This window comes from Chlorocebus sabaeus, chromosome 4 (assembly GCF_047675955.1).
Source record: "Chlorocebus sabaeus isolate Y175 chromosome 4, mChlSab1.0.hap1, whole genome shotgun sequence".
Taxonomy (NCBI): Eukaryota; Metazoa; Chordata; class Mammalia; order Primates; family Cercopithecidae; genus Chlorocebus; species Chlorocebus sabaeus.
In genome coordinates, this window is record NC_132907.1 from 63,051,268 (window position 1) to 63,070,123 (window position 18,856).

At 40.5% G+C, this 18,856-nt stretch overlaps 1 protein-coding gene across 9 annotated transcripts in view; it reads left to right on the forward strand.

The window, feature by feature from the left end:
• Nucleotides 1-164: 164 nt before the first annotated feature.
• Nucleotides 165-18,856, forward strand: part of DROSHA (drosha ribonuclease III) — a 134,118-nt gene continuing 115,426 nt past the window's right edge. For 2 of the 9 annotated variants that reach the window (XM_037990724.2, XM_073014816.1), the window contains exons 1-7: nt 165-288; nt 1,337-1,463; nt 3,125-3,190; nt 5,620-6,453; nt 11,294-11,386; nt 16,949-17,059; nt 17,294-17,525. In XM_037990724.2, the coding sequence (XP_037846652.1) occupies nt 3,171-3,190; nt 5,620-6,453; nt 11,294-11,386; nt 16,949-17,059; nt 17,294-17,525 (1,290 nt within the window). In that variant the 5' untranslated portion in view covers nt 165-288; nt 1,337-1,463; nt 3,125-3,170. Of the gene's footprint in view, nt 289-1,250; nt 1,464-2,518; nt 2,618-3,124; nt 3,191-5,619; nt 6,454-11,293; nt 11,387-16,948; nt 17,060-17,293; nt 17,526-18,856 lie in introns of all 9 variants that reach the window. The other 7 variants (XM_037990725.2, XM_007961276.3, XM_073014814.1 and 4 more) reach the window with 7 other exon arrangements.

Below are 18,856 nucleotides of genomic sequence, written 5' to 3' on the forward strand. Positions count from 1 at the left end.
GTGTTTTTGGATAGGAGAACGTAGAAAGAGGGGGGCGGGCTCCAAAGGATCCTTTGCTGACGATTGGTCTAGATTTCCATCACTTTCGTTGACGCGCCAATCACCGCGTACAAGCCCCTGTGGTGGGCCGAAGCGTTTTCCCTCCCTTGGCCCAGCTGGCTCAGGTTTGCTTTTTAATTCCCTCGGTTTCCTGTTCCGGAGGCGCGGGCGGCGCCACTGTCTTGGTGCCTGCAGGAGTAGTCTGGCTTTTCTCTGACGGCAGCCTCGCGGCCCGAGAGCCTTTTATAGGTAAAAAGGGGACCTTGCAAGTGTTAGAAGAGAGTTTCCGAGTGTCAGTATTTAAACGGGGCTGGAGTCTCCGGGGCTGGGGTGAAAGGCGTCCGGGAATTGGGGTTGGGCAGCCCCACTTCAGATCTGCAGCTAGGGGCAAAACAGCGACCCTAGGCCTGGATCCGGCAAGTAAGTGGAAGTGAAAAAGGAGACCTTTCCTTCTTTTGTGGAGCACACACTATGGTCCAGGCTTGGGGCCGTCCGGCTCTCGGAGGGGAGCGAGATCCTGAGCTCAGCGCCTGCCTCGTGGGGCGCAGCGTCTGGCGGGAGATGCAAACAGTAAATATGCAGTTATGGATCAGGATGAAGGTGACTGCCCTGCAGATCCACCTGGGGAAAGAGGGAGTTCTCAGTAAAAATGTAGTCACATTTTACAATTCTTTTTACATGTACTGACGTTCCTGGCTGTGTTAACTATTCAAGACAGCTCCCTCAGTGTCTCTGCTTCCAAATCGCAACCGAGAAGAGATAGACGGAGAAAAGAGTTACTTTTCCAGTTGCAGTGAATTCCTTGACTTTTGAATTAAAGTCTACATCCACAACATAGCCGGACTATGCCTTCAATAGGTCAATTTCATGAGTAGTATTTTTAAATTTTCTAACTACAGAAACATCCATGAGGATCTGGCAGTTTCACACTGTGCAAGAGTGTTCATGACAATGACTTTTGCCCACCCCTAGGTGCAGCACACACCTTTGTGTTCTCTTAAGCCCTGAACATACCTCTTTTTTGTGTGTTTATTGCATTATTTTGCAAGTATTTTAAAAATACTTACTTGTATGTGGGTTCTGAGTTCCTTGAATCCTACAGGCTGTGTGTCTTACTTATCTCTGAGTCTACAAGGCCAGGGATAGTACTTCCCATGTATGGCTCATTAAATATTGCATGAATCAGTGAAAAGGTCTGCTTTCTGTTGCAGAGATACATGGAAATGTACAGTAGCAACATGGAAACATATACTATTGGTGAGACAGTAAACATATATTGACCACCAACTGTGTGTAGGTTCCTTTTCCTGGGGATGTGAAGGATACAGAAATGACTGTGAATCAACCCATATCATCAAGGAGCTGATAATCTGGTGGAGGAGTTAGACATGTGCATACTTCACTGTGATGTGAGGCAGCCTCTGGTAAGTGCTGTAGAAGAATTAAGTATAGACTAAGTCTAGAGGGAATGGGATTACCTAAGGGAATCAGGAAGGGCTTCATAGAGGAGGTGGCATTTAAGATTGGTAGATAGATAGAAAAATCACTGGGCAGATTCATATGTTGGGAATTTTTTTTTTTTTTTTTTTTTGAGATGGAGTTTCACTCTTGTTGCCCAGGCTAGAGTGCAATGGTGCGATCTGAACTCACTGCAACCTCTGCCTAGGGTGAGAAATTTTAGAAGTAGAACGGGAGCAAAGAACTAACTGGTTCTTTGTACTTGAATGGTAATCCATTGGGAAAACATGGGGTAGTAGGGTCTTTCTGGGGAAGGTACTGGAGAACAAGCCTGGGTGCAGAGTCTGTAGGGCCTTAAATGCCAAGCACAGACTTTGAACTTGATTCTGTTGGCGGTAAGTAGCCTCAGGAGCACCTGTCTGGGCCCTAGGTTTATCGTGAGGGTACTGGACTAGATAATAATAGTCAGGAGTCAGGCACAGTGACTCACGCCTGTAGTTCTAGCTTTTTCGGAGGCTAACATGGGAGGATTGCTTGAGCCCAGGAGTAAGAGACAGCAGTGAGCTATGATTGCACCACTGCACTCCAGCCTAGGGACAGAGTGAGACTCTGTCTCTAAAAAAAAAAAAAGATATTATTTGGTGCCTATTATTTATTAAGCACACTGATTGCTAAGATAATCTGAAATTATTTTCATGAGCCATTTGAAAGTCTACATAGTTAAGTTCTATTGGTGAGACTTTTAGTTAGAAAGACTTTAGGAAAATGTTTCTATGTTAAAGCTTTTTGTACTCAATATTTATGTGAGGTTTTTTTTAATGTTTTGCTGAAGTTCGAATATTTGGAAAATATTCATGTTTACAGTGTTTTCCTGTGGGAGGAACTGAGAATGAAAATCAAGAATCATAACTGTTGTGTTAACAAGATTATGGTTATGTTTGAATTTGAATGCTGGTCGCACTGTGATTTTTGTGTTTGGTCTATGCCTACATTTTTTTTTTTTTTTTTTTTTTTTTTTTAGACGGAGCCTCTCTCTGTCACCCAGGCTGGAGTGTGAAGCTCCGCCTCCCGGGTTCACGCCATTCTCCTGCCTCAGCCTCCCGAGTAGCTGGGACTACAGGTGCCCACCACCACGCTTGGCTAATTTTTTGTATTTTTAGTAGAGACAGGGTTTCACCGTGTTAGCCAGGATGGTCTTGATCTCCTATCCTTGTGATCCGCCTGCCTTGGCCTCCCAAAGTGCTGGGATTACAGGCGTGAGCCACCGCGCCCGGCCTATGCCTACATGTTTTTACCATGAAGGAAGTGAGAGTATGAAGGGGGAGAGGGGAAATGATTTTTTTCCCAAGTCTTTTAACAAATTAAAGATGATCTATGCCTATGATATAAGTCTTTAGCTGCTGATAGTTTTGAGTTGGCAAAACTGGTAATAATGACATTTTAAAATTTAAGGACATTAAAAATTTAGCTGGAAACTTTAATACAGTTCAACATACTTTGAATTTTGTTAGTAGGCTAAGTGTATTGGAAACTGCAAAATCAGTGTTATGGTAATTGCAGAAATATTTTGTAGCATTGGAAGTTTGGGAAACATATTTGTGTCTGTTTTATTCTTTCTGTTTTTTAGAGCTTATATTCTCTGTGGAAGATGTGACATACCCAGGCGGCACGTCATGATGCAGGGCAACACATGGTGAGTGCTGTGATGGGAATGGCAGTAGTTTGGGAGAACCGAGAGAGGAGCAAACATTGGTGCTGGGCTATGGAGGGTGGAAAGGATTTAGATACGTGGGGAGAGGGGATGATGTGCTCGTTCTTTCAGCAGTGGGCACAATACAATAGAGGGCCATGCACAGGGCTAGGAAGCCAGACCAGAACAGTTAATAGACATCCCAGAGCACTACCCTGATAGCGCGTGCAGGCAGACATTAAAGGTGGAATTAGGGCCGGGCGTGGTGGCTCACGCCTGTAATCCCAGCACTTTGGGAGGCCGAGGTGGGTGGATCGCGAGGTTAGGAGATCGAGACCATCCTGGCGAACACTGTGAAATCCCGTCTCTGCTAAAAATACAAAAAAATTAGCCGGGCGTCATGGTGGGGGCCTGTAGTCCCAGTTACTCGGGAGGCTGAGGCAGGAGAATGGCATGAACCTGGGGGGCGGAGCTTGCAATGAGCGGAGATCGTGCCACTGCACTCCAGCCTGGGCCACAGAGCAAGACTCCATCTCAAAAAAAAAAAAGAAGGTGGAATTAGGTCCTTAGTAGGTGGACTGTAATTATTGTAAGACCTGCCAAGAAGCAGCACAGAGGATTGTGAGAGCAAGGAGCCTAACGAAGCGCTGGGGTCAGTGACAGTGGTTATAGAAAGGCCAGCAAGGATATTATTGTAATAGCCATGCAAGAGGTGATGGTGTGAGGTAGTTGAATTCAGGAAATATTTATGAAGCAGAAACAATAGGATTTTTTTCTTTATTTTTTTATTAAGGGATAGTTGCCGTATAAGTGACAGCAATTTTAAAATAAATTTTTAGCTAAGGATGGGGGGTGAGGGAGGACAAGTCAGATGATTCCCTGGTATATGTCTTAGGACCATTAATGGTGTCATTTATTGAGATAGGAAATACTAGGAAAAGAGCAAATGTTTGTCTTGGAGGGGAAGGTCATTAATTCCTTTTAGCATATGGTATGTTGAATTTGCAGAGTCAGTGAGACACTCAAGGAGAGAGATGGGGTTGGCAATTGGCAGGGTGGGTCTGGAACTTAGGAGTTGTGGGCTAAAGGTGTAACTTGGGAGTTACTGACAGATTGGTGTTAATTGAAGCAGTGCAGGTGGGTAGCATCAGTTTGGAAGAGAGAGTGAGCAGAGTGCCTGGGCTAGACCCCTGAGGAATACCAGACGGTTAAAGTCCCGCTAGCAGAGAAGCAGCTGGTATGGGAGACTGCAGGAGGAACAGCCTGAGGAGTAGGAAGGCCACAGTGAAGGCATCATGTCAGGAAGCCAAGAAACGCATCCATGGGGGTGGGGGCTAGGGAGGCAAGTAGGGAGGCATCTGGGGTGATTGCTGCACAGAGATCAAGCAAGGTAATTGAAAATGACCTTTGGTTTTCAAGACAAGATGGACACTGATCATGTCACTTATTGGAGTGCTGGTAGAAGCTGAAGTTGGATTACAGTGAGTTGGAAGTATATACAGTTTTGTCTTAGCTTGGGCTGCCATGACTAAATGTTATAGACTGGGTAACTTAAACTGTAAACATTTATTTCTCACAGTTCTGGAGGCTGGCAGTCTGAGATCAGGGTACCAGCAGAGCCAGGTTTCTGATGCATGCCCTCCTCCTGCCTTGTAGGTAGCTGCCTTCTTGTTGTAGTCTCACCTGGCAAGGGGTGGGTGGCGGGGGCTTCTTTTTTCTTCCTCTCTTTATAACGGTACTAATCCTATCATAATTAGCTCTCAGAGTCGCCACTTCCATATAGCATCACATCAGCATTAGGGTTTCATCAGCATTAATTTTGGGGTGGACACAAACATTCAGTCTGTAGCAACTTTTTCAGGTCATTTGACTGTGAAGGGGAGGGCAAAGAACCGGCAAAGTCAAGGGAGATGTGGAGGCCAACGGAAGTACTTTATATTGGAATAGACGTGAGCACTTTCAAATGCTGATGTGATGGGTCTGGTAGCAGGGAGAGGTGGAGGATTGCAGAGGGAGGGTGGTAATCCCAAATATGCATTTGGAGGTGGGAGCGGGGTCTGGGGAGGCAAGCCCCCTTGTTCTTGTGAGGTCAAGATCAGAGGGGAACTTGAGCAAAGGCATAATAGCAAATGGTGAACAATGGGATATTGAATTCGTCATTTTGGAAGTGGAGCAGCTTTAAGGAATGGTCGGTCCAGGGCTAAACATGGCAGTGGGCTGTGTGGCCAAGAAAGGGGAAGAGGAGTTTATTGAGCATGAGGGTTTCAGATATTAGCAGGAACTCAGTGTTAAATGGTTGGTATATTCCGGTGGCTTGACTAGGGGGTCTTTGAGTTGCTCATCAAGGTGGTCAGGCATTTGTGAAACCCTGTTTACATAGTGAGGATTATTTTTTTAAAAAAACTTTTCCCTTTTTCTTTTATGCCATGAAGTCACAGAATGTCATTCCACCCGGGACGAGGGTGTCCCCGAGGACGAGGAGGACATGGAGCCAGACCCTCAGCACCATCCTTTAGGCCCCAAAATCTAAGACTGCTTCACCCTCAGCAGCCTCCTGTGCAATATCAATATGAACCTCCAAGTGTCCCTTCCACCACTTTCTCAAACTCTCCAGCCCCTAATTTTCTCCCTCCACGACCAGACTTTGTACCCTTCCCCCCACCCATGCCTCCGTCAGCACAAGGCCCTCTTCCCCCCTGCCCAATCAGGCCTCCTTTCCCCAACCACCAGATGAGGCATCCCTTCCCAGTTCCTCCTTGTTTTCCTCCCATGCCACCACCAATGCCTTGTCCTAATAACCCCCCAGTCCCCGGGGCACCTCCTGGACAAGGCACTTTCCCCTTCATGATGCCCCCTCCCTCCATGCCTCATCCCCCGCCCCCTCCAGTAATGCCGCAGCAGGTTAATTATCAGTACCCTCCGGGCTATTCTCACCACAACTTCCCACCTCCCAGTTTTAATAGTTTCCAGAACAACCCTAGTTCTTTCTTGCCCAGTGCTAATAACAGCAGTAGTCCTCATTTCAGACATCTCCCTCCATACCCACTCCCAAAGGCTCCCAGTGAGAGAAGGTCCCCAGAAAGGCTGAAACACTATGATGATCACAGGCACCGAGATCACAGTCATGGGCGAGGTGAGAGGCATCGGTCCCTGGATCGGCGGGAGCGAGGCCGCAGTCCCGACAGGAGAAGACAAGACAGCCGGTACAGAATTGATTATGACCGAGGGAGAACACCATCTCGCCACCGCAGCTACGAGCGGAGCAGGTAAACCACTTGTGCGTAGTTCTTTAATGAACTGCAGAGGCCCAGACACAGTCATTCTCCATTTATGGCAACCAAACCAAAAGGGTCCAGTAGTGCATTTTGATTTATATGAGGAAAGGAAGCACACTTTGGACTCTGTTTTCAAGAGGAAGAAACAACTGACAAGTAAATAAGTTGATGTCAGAAAAAATTGCTTTTAAAAAGCATTCCAAATATATCAATGTAGATTCATTTCAGTTAATATAAGACTTTCACTCTGCATAATACAGTTGGCATTTTAATGATGATCCCATGAGTTGAAAGATCTTGTATTTTCTGTGTTAGCATAGATTAAATTATGTTCAGTGTGATCATCATATCAGGTTATAGCATTTGAGTGTTTTTGGAACTGGCGATTTGCATGTTAATAAAGAATCAAATTAGTTAACAGGCAGGACTTTCTGATTTTTAGGATAAATGGAAATTTATTGTACATTGTTGCCTTCTTGGTTGGTTTCTTTGTAAAATGAAGTAAAATTATTTATACATTATGAAAGTTAGTGTTTTTCTTTCTTTTTTTTATGATGGAGTCTCGCTATGTTGTCCAGGCAGGAGTGCAATGGCGAGTCTCAGCTCGCTGCAACCTCTGTTTCCTTGGTTCAAGCGATTCTCTCACCTCAGCCTCCCAAGTAGATAGGATTACAGGTACACACGACCACACCCCGCTAATTTTTTTTTTTTTTTTTTTTTTGAGATGGAGTCTCGCTCTGTCACCTAGGCTAGAGTGCAGTGGCACGATCTCTGCTCACTGCAACCTCTGCCTCTGGGTTCAGGTGATTCTCCTGCCTCAGCCTCCTGAGTAGCTGGGATTACAGGTGTGCACCACCACGCCCAGCTAATTTTTGTATTTTTAGTAGAGACGGGGTTTTGCCATGTTGGCCAGGCTGGTCTCGAACTCCTCACCTCAGGTGATCAGCCCCCGTCAGCCTCCCAAAGTGCTGGGATTACAGGTGTGAGCCACCGTGGCTGGCCTAATTTTTGTATTTTTAGCAGAGACAGGGTTTTACCATGTTGGCCAGGCTGGTCTTGAGCTCCTGAACTCAAGTGATCCACTCACCTCGGCCTCCTAAAGTGTTGGGATTATAGATGTGAGCCACCATACCTGGCCCAAAATTGCTTTTAATCTGATTTTGTTGCATTGAAATGGATTCTTACTGAAGAAAGTTGTAGTTAAAAAATACTGTTTCATTCTATATTACATTTCTTTTTTCAAAAGACCAAATATGTATAAATACGAGAGAAATAAGGTTTCAAGGAGGCATTTCTAAAACTGGGATTCTAGCTGGGCTTACATAAATACTCTGAAGTTATATGCAACTTTTGTGTGTGTGTGTTTTTCTATAAGGAAGCTTACATCAGATTCTTAAAGAGGAGGGTGTGAGTTTGTTACCCGAAAAGCCTAAGAACCATTGGTTTATATGGAAAAATAAAAGACACATATCAATTGTGCTAATGTTTATTTATGCCTCGGTGAACTCTTACGTTGATGAAGATTTGAGGTCTTCTATTGTCAAGCTAATAATGGTGCTTCTCTTTCTTTCCCCAGTAGTGTACTTACCTTCATTGTCTTGTGGAACTTTTGTGCTGAAAGTGTTTGAGCTCCCCAGACCAAGTGACTTCACTATGGGTTTGCAGAGAGCTGGTCTTGGCTCTTGTTGCTCTGCCAAACAAAAGCAACAATTCACATCTGTTTCCACACTTTTCTCATGGCTTTATCAATTTGGCTCTGACTAAACATTTTGCCAGTCAATTAAATGATAGTGGTCATTCTCTGCCTTGAAGAGAGGGATTAATGCTTAGAAGGTTCAGAAGGAAAATGCTTTGTTGCCTCTCCCTGGTGGCCTGGTAGAAGGTAGAAGGGAATGTGTTTCTTGTAGGGATGACTGATTTCTGGTGGGCCAAAGCTGAGTGAGAGTTGGTAGACTTTAAAAATCTTTTCAGCATGAACTACTGTTTCTGGTCAATATTCTGTGATGTACTAGTTGGCAGAGTCATAGGCATGTGATAGTTTTTTTTTTTTTTTTGGAGACAAAGTCTTGCTCTTGTCCCCCAGGCTGGAGTGCGATGGCGCGATCTCAGCTCACTGCAACCTCTGCCTCCCAGGTTCAAGCGATTCTCCAGCCTCAGCCTCCCGAGTAGGTGGGATTATAGGCACTGCCACCATGCCCGGCTAATTTTTGTATTTTTAGTAGAGGCGGGGTTTCACCATGTTGGTCAGGCTGGTCTCATCTGACCTCAAGTGATCCGCCTGCCTTGGCCTCCTAAAGTGCTGGGATTATAGTCGTGAGCCACCACTCCTGGCTGGCGTGTGATAGTTAATGTTACTGTCATTTTTATGATAGTTTTGTAGTGCAAATGTAAACTGGAAAGAGTAATCGGTAAATAGTTTGTAAATAGTTCTCTTCAGACTCCAAAGTAATTGTTAATAATTTCGTTTCTGGGAAAACATTTTACAGCAAGCATTCTAGATAATGTTGTATTTCCCCTTCCGTTTTGAGATGCTGTAATTAGAGGAGTTGTCAGGGCTCTGCTGTAAATCCTAAATTTTTCCATCAAGTCTTCAACTTTGAGTTATGTATTTGTTTGAAGAAACTCGAATGTCCTGTGAATTGAAGATCTCAGTAAAATCAAGTGTCGTAAGAATTACTTCTAACCTGATTTATTCTAAACCACACTCCTTTGCTATGAGGATCTATATCTTTCTAAAATGGTCTTTATTTATATTCGAGTTGTTTTATAATGTACTTGGGGCATTTGTTTTGGAGCTGCCTAGTGGCATAGCTACATTAGAATTGGCTCCCTTTGGGATATTAATTAGGTGGAATATCAGTCATTTGTCTTATATGACATGCTTTTGTGAAACAAACATGGAGCACATGAAGTCCTAATATAACTTCTAGAAGTATACTGGGAAAACGGAATCTTCATAAATTTGGACTGTGTTAAGTTTATGCAAATTCTATAGTCTGTTCTCTGGCTGCTCCTCCCCTGCTTCTTGGGGTAAGTGAATCTATCCTTTTACAAATTCTGTCTTCCCTATTTTTCTCTGCCTCCAAAATGTGGTTGAATAATAATTGCAAGATTGTCTTAGGGTGGACTGTGTTTAGAAAAGGTCTGTGAAGAAGTGGATATATATATTTGTTGTCATGAAAAATGAAAGTTACTCCAGGGGATAAGGAAAGAAATCGCTACAGGCAAATGTAGTGCACCAAGTACATTGTTGAGCAGAGTGGTAAGGAAGTGTGCCCTGGGCTTCGCCTAGCTAGGGAGCACTACCACACAGGAATTCTCATCGCTGTCCTTGGAACGGTAAATGTGTAGCTATTGGAGAACTAGCCTAATGTACCTAAGGAATATCTTAATGTTTGCAAACAAGGAAGAATCTTGGGAAAAGTAACACAAACATAGCTTTCCTTGCTTTAAATGAATTTGTCTTAATAGTGTTACTAATGTTATTTATATCCAAATTGGTCTTTTCAGGTCCTACCCACTCAGAGGTACCAATCATCATTAGAAGTGTTATTCTTAAATGCAAAATTCTATTGGCTATATGTTAAAAAACAAAAATTAGAAATATTCTCTAATTAGAATTTTTATTTAGAAATGTAGGCAATTATTCTTTTCAACAGCCATGTCATTACAAATTAGATATATCTTTGACATGTGGCGTGGTTCACTAATTTCTATACAATAACTAAAATTTACTGCCCAAATGTAAACTGTGATTTTAGAAATATATGAGATGAAGAATGTAGAATCCGAATCTCTGACTGCTTTATTTGGGTTAGCTGGTGTATATCTGAGGATTGTGTATATATCAGAAACATTATTCAAAGGAGTCTTCCTTTAGAACAGGGGAATCTTTAAGTGGAAAACAATTTCTATTTTAATATTTAAGCACTTACTGATATCTGTCAGTTTTGTAAGTTCTATTTTCAATGTATCGACATTTCTGTTTGGCGATAGGTTGGGGAATATTTTTGAGTTCAAACATTTTTATGGTCTTCTTTCTGGACTCAGGTTAATCTAGCATTTTATTTTTCCTGTTCTAAGATAGGAAGGTTACTTCCTTTAGACTTGTAGTTCTGATTCAGTCACACTGGAGTTCAGATTTCTCTTCTAGATCCTCATTGTTAAATAGGCTCAAAAGCTGTTAATATTATTAAACCCCAGTTTTACATTGGAAGGTTTTAAAAATTCCTCATCTTTTTTTTTTTACATTAAGTAAGCCCAAAATCTCCATTTAGTTTTTTTCCAGATGAAAAATAGCATTCAAGTGACTTAGTCATGGCCTCAAGGCAGGTTAGTGATAGCTGGAACTACAACTCAAGCATATAAGCCATAAGCATTAAGAACTCTTTCATTATAGAATCTTGTCCTGATTTTCACTATAAAAGCTTTATAATTTATATTTATTTGATGGGTGAGATAGAGCATTTTCTAGAAATCAATAGGATGTGGAGTTCTTTAGAGTTTTCCCTCTAGGTTCAATAACCAAGGATTGACTGATTGCAGGGTCTTAAGGGAAGATTAGGATAAGATTCCCATTATTGCATAGCATCACGTATGACTGCTTTCTTTAAAGAAAACTGCAAAAATTGTCCAAGTTAGTTAACTTCTGTAAAGTGAAAAGCTCCTTTATCTTCTAATAAATTAAGAAGGCATAAAAATGTCCCCTAGTGAATAGTGCCTGAAAAATTCATAGATGTGGTCCATTTATCTAGAAGATGAATTCAGTGAAAAGAGATGGTGTTTTTGAGTCTTTCTGTTGAAAACAGCTCTGTGTATTAATTCCTTTAAGAGAGCGAGAACGGGAGAGACACAGGCATCGAGACAACCGAAGATCACCATCTCTGGAAAGGTCCTACAAAAAAGAGTATAAGAGATCTGGAAGGTAAGCAAGGAGTTGACACTGAAAGAAGTTGTAGGATTATCTCCTTGAATTCAAATTTTGTGCTTGTACAGAGCAGCAGCCAAGTCTTCATAATGGCCTCAGAGTCTGTCCAAGGTGACCTGTGAAAAGCTAAACAGCCTTTAATTTAAAAAACTTTACTTTCAAGATGCATTGATTATGCCCAGGGAAAATCTTGATAAATTTCCAAAAATTAGAAATTATACAGACCACTTTTTCTGACCACAGTGCTATAAAACTATACATTGATAATTTTAGAAAACCTTGGAAATTCATAATTACGCTCTTAAATTTACATGTTTCAGAAAAAAAGAGCAAAACTGCAGTCATATTTTCATTAGAAAATGACATTGAGATTGCTATCACCCACAACTTAAAGGGTGTAATCAATTCTATATCCCAAAGTAAAATTTTTGGTCTTACATTAATATAATGGTAATGAACAACAGCACTCTAGAATCTGACAGATTCGGGGTCAGTTATTAGCTTTCCCAACTTTATTACTGGGCACAGTTATCAGTTTCTTTGTTTGTAAGATAAGGACCATTATATGTACCTTCTTGAGTGATAAGGGGTCATTGAGATAATGCATGTCAAACACTTAGAACTGGCCTGAAGTAAGTGCCAAATAAGTGGTAACTGTATATGTAATTATTATCTGAGCACTTGGCTATAGAAATTGGTGGAACTTAAGAAAAGCAGAAAAAGGGATTTAAAGATAAATTAATGAAATGAAAACAGAACTATAGTGATATAACTATATTGTAAGTAAATGCAAATACAATTTTTAAAGTGGGAAATCAAGAAAAGAAAAATCTACATAATATTAGGTTTGAGAAAGTGTATTATTACAGGAATGAAAAGAAATTTAAAAATTTAAAACCGTATAAAAATTAACTTGAATGTGATGGGTTGGTTTCTAAGAAAACAAAAATAATTTCACACAAGAAGCAGAAAACTTTAATAGGTCAATAACTGGAAAAAATGGAAAAAGCTTACTTTGCACCACCTCTAAAAAAAGTTTTAAAGTGATCTTGAACACTTAAAGATGGAAGGAAAGCTCAGATCATTCTGTGGTAGCAGGAAAAACCAGATGGCAAGACCTAACCAAGGGAAAAAAATGGCACAAAAATGACACAGCAATCTCTCTTACAAATATGGATATAAAATCACTAATTAGGATATTAGCAAATGTTTTCAGTAGTTTGTTAAAATAACTGATAGAGTTTATTCCAAGACTGCATGGATAGAAAAGTTAATATTAGAAAATCTGTATTCTTTGTGTCAAGATCTGTAGGGTTATCTCAGTACTTGCCTTTTAGGTATTTAAAGTAAAACCAACATCCATTTGTGCGTAAAAACTAGTAAACTAGAAATATTAGCAGATGTCTTTAACATGATGAAGAACGCTAGCTCATGATGAACCTGATGGATACCACCCCAGAGAGTCAAATGTGGTGTTGAAACCTGCAGGCCTTTCCCATACAAATTTGAAAAAAGGCAAGGTGACCCCATTGCTTATAATTGTTACTGAATATCCTTATGATACAATCAACATGCGAATTAAAAACATGGTGTGTTTGTGTGTCCCGGGTATTGTACTGGTATGGGTGATAGAGTCATTAACAAAGGCCCCCACTTAATAGAAAAGGAAAGTTAAGTGCTGGAAGTGCGTTTGATAGGACACTTACATATTGCTGTGGATTAGATGAGATTAATTAGGAAGGATGAAATGCCATGGATTAGATAGGATTAATTAGGAAGCATGAAAAGAGGGCCTGAGGAGAAGGAGAGGAGATAGGAGAAAAGTGAGGGTATTGTGTCAGTGGACATCATTGAGGACCTATTTGAGGTGGATGATTTTTAAGGTATAAGTGCTGGAAATAGCCTCGGTTTAATGGTTTCTTCTCTAATGGTTGGTAGCTTACAGAGAAGGTAGACTTGAATTCTATGAGTTCTGACTAATGCAGTAGAAAATAAAAATGAGAGATGGAAAACTATGAAGGGGAAAAGTTACCAGTTTGCCCTATAGCATATTGGCAAGAAGAAACATTGGGAGTTTGGATTTTGAATTTTGGAGTGCCTGAGATACTTACCTAAAAAAGATCTTTTGTTCTGTGTTGAAATGCCCTTCTCAAAGTGTTAGAAAGAAATATTAATTGATGTTTACAACAGATGACCCTGACCATTCATTACATCATTCACAACGCCTGCTTAAAAGGGTGGGTGAGGATGTCTTTTGCCTGTGTTTCTTGGCAATAATAATAAACATTTGGTGGGATTTCTTTTCAGAACATGCTGAAATGTCTGTATCAACCATATTAGCATTTAACTACCACTTCCTAGGTTTATCATATTAGATAAGTGACTGATTTTCAAGGCTGTTTCCTCCTTTGTAGGGGGTGTTTGTATCTCCCTTCTAGGGTTGCTGTCAGGATTAAATGTGAAATGTCAGTAAAGTGCTCAGCAGAGTGCCAGCCTCAGAGTAAGCACCAAAACAAACAAAAAAGAGCCACTAGAGTTGCCATTATTACCTGACAGTATTTAATAGCCTTTTTAATAAAAGGGACTACCTGGTTAGAAAGTGTAATGCAAAGAAAAATTAAATTTACAATTCACTTTGGAAAGTTATTAATAAATTAAGCATCTTATAATGCATAGGACCAATGGGAAGAAAACTAATAAAATGTAGCTGATGACAAAGAAGGTGATGTAGTGAAAGGAAGGTATGTCCTGTTCCTGTAGTGGATAACCATGTTGTAAAAATACCAGTTTTCTTCACAATATAATCAGGCACCACATGGCATTTCAGTCAGTGACAGGCTCTATACAACACTGGTCCCAAAGATTATAATACCTTATTTTTTTACTGGACCTTTTCTATGTTCAAATGTGTCTGGGTACACAAATACTTACCATTGTATTATAATTGCCTGCAGTATTCAGTACAGTCACATGCTGTACAGATTTGTAGCCTAGTAGCAACAGGCTATACCACCTGTCCTAGGCATGTAGTAGGCTATACCATCTAAGTTTGTGTAGGCACACTGTGATGTTTGAACAGTAATGAAATCACCTAAGGACTCATTTCTTAGAATGTATCTCTGTTGTTAAGTGACACGTGACTGTAATCTATAATTTTATTGTAACTTCAGTTAAAGTACTGTGTTTTTTTTTTTGTAGTTTTAAAAATGTAAAAAGAGATGGGGATCTCACTTTGTTGGCCAGGTCGGTCTTGAACTACTGGCCTCAAGTGATCTTCCTACCTCGGCCTCCCGAAGTGCTGGGATTACAGGCATGAGCCACCATGTCTGACCCAGAGTACTGACTTTAGAACTTCGTAATGACTCTTTAACTTTTCCTTGGGATAGAAGTTAGGATAATGAAGATAAATAGTAATGCAAGGATACTTACTCTGGAAGTATTAAATGTTCTGGAAATATATAATAATTAAAAAAATTTGATACAGGTTAAATAGATCAATGAAACAACTATAGAGCAACATTCAAGAATATATATTACATCTAATAAATAATATATAAAGTTACATGTGATAAAGAATATATTTTTTTTCAAATCAGAGGAGAAATTGGCAGTTGGTGAGCCATTTGGAGGAAAAATTGAGTTTAGATTTCTGCCTTACACCTTGGAGAGAGAGAATTTAAAAATTGTATTAAAAGTAACTGATGAAAATATAAAATCTTTTTTTAACCTTGGGATAGGAAATGACTTCCAAGCATACTAAGGCAGGGAGCATAAAAAGATCTCTAGATTTAACTTTATAAAAGTTGTATGTAGCCACAAACAAACAGATTTCAAAGGAAGAAACTGGAAATGGTTACAATGCATATGACAGAGGGAGGACAGATATCTTAATGAAAACTGTTTCAACAAAAAGACTCTAATCATAATTTTAAAAATATTTGCATAGCCTATGACCAGAATTTGCATATGACCAGAATGTTCACAAAAGAAGTAAGCATGAAATGTATTCATTTCAGTATTGATAAAATATTTCAAATTAAATTATATGAAAATACTTTTTCATCAGAATGGCAAAGATGAAAAATAACCGTGGTGATGGGATGTGTGGAAATGGGAACTCTTATGTGGTTTTGATGGTAGTCTAAACGAGTACTACCAAACTAGAGAGAAGCCTTAAAAAGTATACATCTAGGAAAGAATCTGACAAGTGTGCAAAGAACACAAATGTGTTCATGATAGCATTGTTTATGGTGGAAGAAAAGTAAATGTTAACCTAAATGACTATTATTAGATTTGTTAAATTATGGCATATACTTAGAATAATAATACACATATTAAAAATGCTCCAAATATAGAATTATTGAAATAGCTGTTCCTGATTTACTACTGAATGAGAAGGTCAGGCTATAACATTAAAACATTTGTGAAATATAGTGATTACCTCTGAGTGGTGTTATGTGTGGTTTTTGTTTTATTTTTGTTTATGTTTGTGCTTTATTTTTTTCTACAGTGGACATACATTGACAGTAATTTTTCTGGTAACAAAACTAATGATGCATATTGTAATGTTTAGAAGTTGTATAAATAATATATATACCCTTTGTAATCCTCCCCAAGTATGCATACCTGCACACGCATATGTACATACAGACTTTGCCTGTTATAAAATTACAAGTTAGTGGTAGAGTTAATGAGAATACTTGTTACTTTGATCTGGATGTAAACTTTCATGGATAGTAGTAACTTTGTCAGTGGAGCTGTGAAGGCTACCAGCTGGGCTTACAAAGCAGTTTTTCTACTTAGCTGGATTCTCAAGGTTTCTGTGTTCTACCTAAATTTCTTGGGCTTAAATTAAAATCCACCCTATAGGTTTTGTTGTTATCATTGTTGTTTTGAGATAGGGTTTTGCTCTGTTGCCCAGGCTGGAGTGCGTGGTACGATCATATCTCACTACAGCCTCAGCCTTTCAGGCTCATGTGATCCTCCCACCTCAGCCTCCTGAGTAGCTGGGACTACAGGTGTGCACCAACACGCCTGGCTAAATTTTGTATTTCTTGTAGAGACAGGATTTCACCATGTTACTGAGGCTGGTCTGGAACCCCTGGGCTTAAGTGCTGGGATTACAGACGTGAGCCACCATGCCCAGCTGATCCTATAGGTTTTTCCCTCCAAGTACATCCATCGGATGGGTCTTTGCAGATTTCAAGCCCCAGGAAGTCAAGGAGATGGAGTTGTTTTTTCATCCTTCTTTATTGACTGAGTTAATATTAATATTTGTGAGGACCAAAATTAGGCAAAGTGTTGGTTCCCCAAGTAGTAATGCCCAGCACTGGGGTTCCAGAGACATAGTTAGGGATGACATAACTGGTTCATTCTTGGATTATAATTATAGTCCTCAGGCTAAACTTATGGCCATATTGAGACCCTGTTTTGTGAAATTTTAAAGTCTTTTTTTCCTGGCAAAGACAGATGTGGAGGATTCGAAACTGGTATTCTCATTGCTGAATTTGTCCATACATGGACATTTCCAAACATTTCGCAAATATGTTTTTCTTTTAGGAGTTATGGTTTATCGGTTGTTCCTGAACCTGCTGGATGCACACCAGAATTACCTGGGGAGATTATTAAAAATACAGATTCTTGGGCCCCACCCCTGGAGATTGTGAATCAGTAAGTAGATCTGGGGTGGGGCCTGGGAATTTGTATTTTTAAACAAGTAAACTTCAGGTGATTCTGATGCCACCAGACTGGTATTTGGGAATCACTGGTTTAACAAAAGTACACATGGTGATTTGGCATGGTATTCATATTTTAGGTGAAAAATGCACCAAGTAGGTGAAATAGAATAGTTTTTATAATGGCAGAGTATTTTTAATAATTAATCTCCTTTGCCCTCTTTTGAAGTCGCTCCCCAAGTAGGGAGAAGAAGAGAGCTCGTTGGGAGGAAGAAAAAGACCGATGGAGTGACAACCAGAGCTCTGGCAAAGACAAGAACTATACCTCAATCAAGGAAAAAGAGCCTGAGGAGACCACGCCTGACAAGAATGAGGAGGAGGAAGAAGAACTTCTTAAGCCTGTGTGGATTCGATGCACTCATTCAGAAAACTACTACTCCAGTGACCCCATGGATCAGGTGGTAGGTCCGAAGTAGCAGACAAGCTGTAGACCAGGGTTTCTGTGTGTTGTCACTATTGGCATTTGGGGCTGGATAATTATTGATTGTGGGGACTGCCCTATGTATTGTAGGATGTTTAGCAGCATCTCTGGGCTCTGCCTATTAGATGCCAGTAGTACCCCTCCCCAGTTGTCTTCAAATATTGCTAAATGTCCCTTGGGGGGAAAGATCACCCCCAGTTGAGAATTACTATTACAGACAAAAGGTGTTTTAAAAAGCGAAAGGCCAAGAGTGCAGTAGGTTAATTAAAGTATCTTTTTACAATGAATTTTTTTTTATTTGAGACGGTCTTGCTCTGCCACCCAGGCTGGAGTGCAGTGGCACGATCGTGGTTCACTGCAGCCTTGATCTTCCAGGCTCAAGTGATTCTCCCACTTCAGCCTCCTGAGTAGCTGGAACTACTGGGACAGCAGCCACCGTGACTGGCTAATTTATTTATTTATTTTTTAGTAGAGATGAGGTCATACTGTTGTCCACTCTGGTCTCGAACTCCTGAGCTCAAGCAATCCTCTGGCCTTGGCCTCCCAAAGTGCTGGGATTACATGTGTGAGTCACTGTGCCCAGCCTATTCTACATTTTTAATGATACTGGTAGTCTCGATACTGGTGGTTTCATAAGCTTTCATGTGTAACTAGTTTATGCAGTTTGTGGTGTGTATGTGTATATGTGTGTGTTTTTTTCCTCCAAAATGAGAAATAAGGAAGAATTTGAGTTTGTCTCTTCGAAGTGTATCCTTGACCAAAAGAGCACCAACCCTATGAAGTTGCCCATGCATATCAGCTAGTTTTGCAGAAAGGGAGAGCCATTGTCACCCTTAATGGGCTGGAGGGAGGACTCCTAGAGCATATGCTGCCAGGGCTGGGGTGCCTGTGGTGGTACATTGCCATCGCAGACTCCACCACTATCTCTACATGCTCACTTCTCTTTTCTTTCTTCCATCTCCATTTTATTTTCTGTCCCTGTCTCCTTTTTGCTCTCTCTTGCCCTCTTCCTCTCTTCCCCTTAGGCATTATGCCTCCATCCTGTTAGGCATATTTGCCACAGAGTAGGCATGCAGTAATGTTCATTGATTAAATGAATGAGTGGACATCTCATTCATTTAATCAATGAACTCGTACAGATTTAGGGCATGAAAAGTTGCAGATGTTAGATTTAGTGCATGGGATTAGGTAAGAGATAAGAGAGGGTTTTGTTTGGAATTTTGTGAAAATAGCTTCTGTTTGGACTTGATCTGTGGGGAACTTGAGATTTCTGTGTTTTTGGAAACAAAGGATTTGAGAAGTCTCTCATAG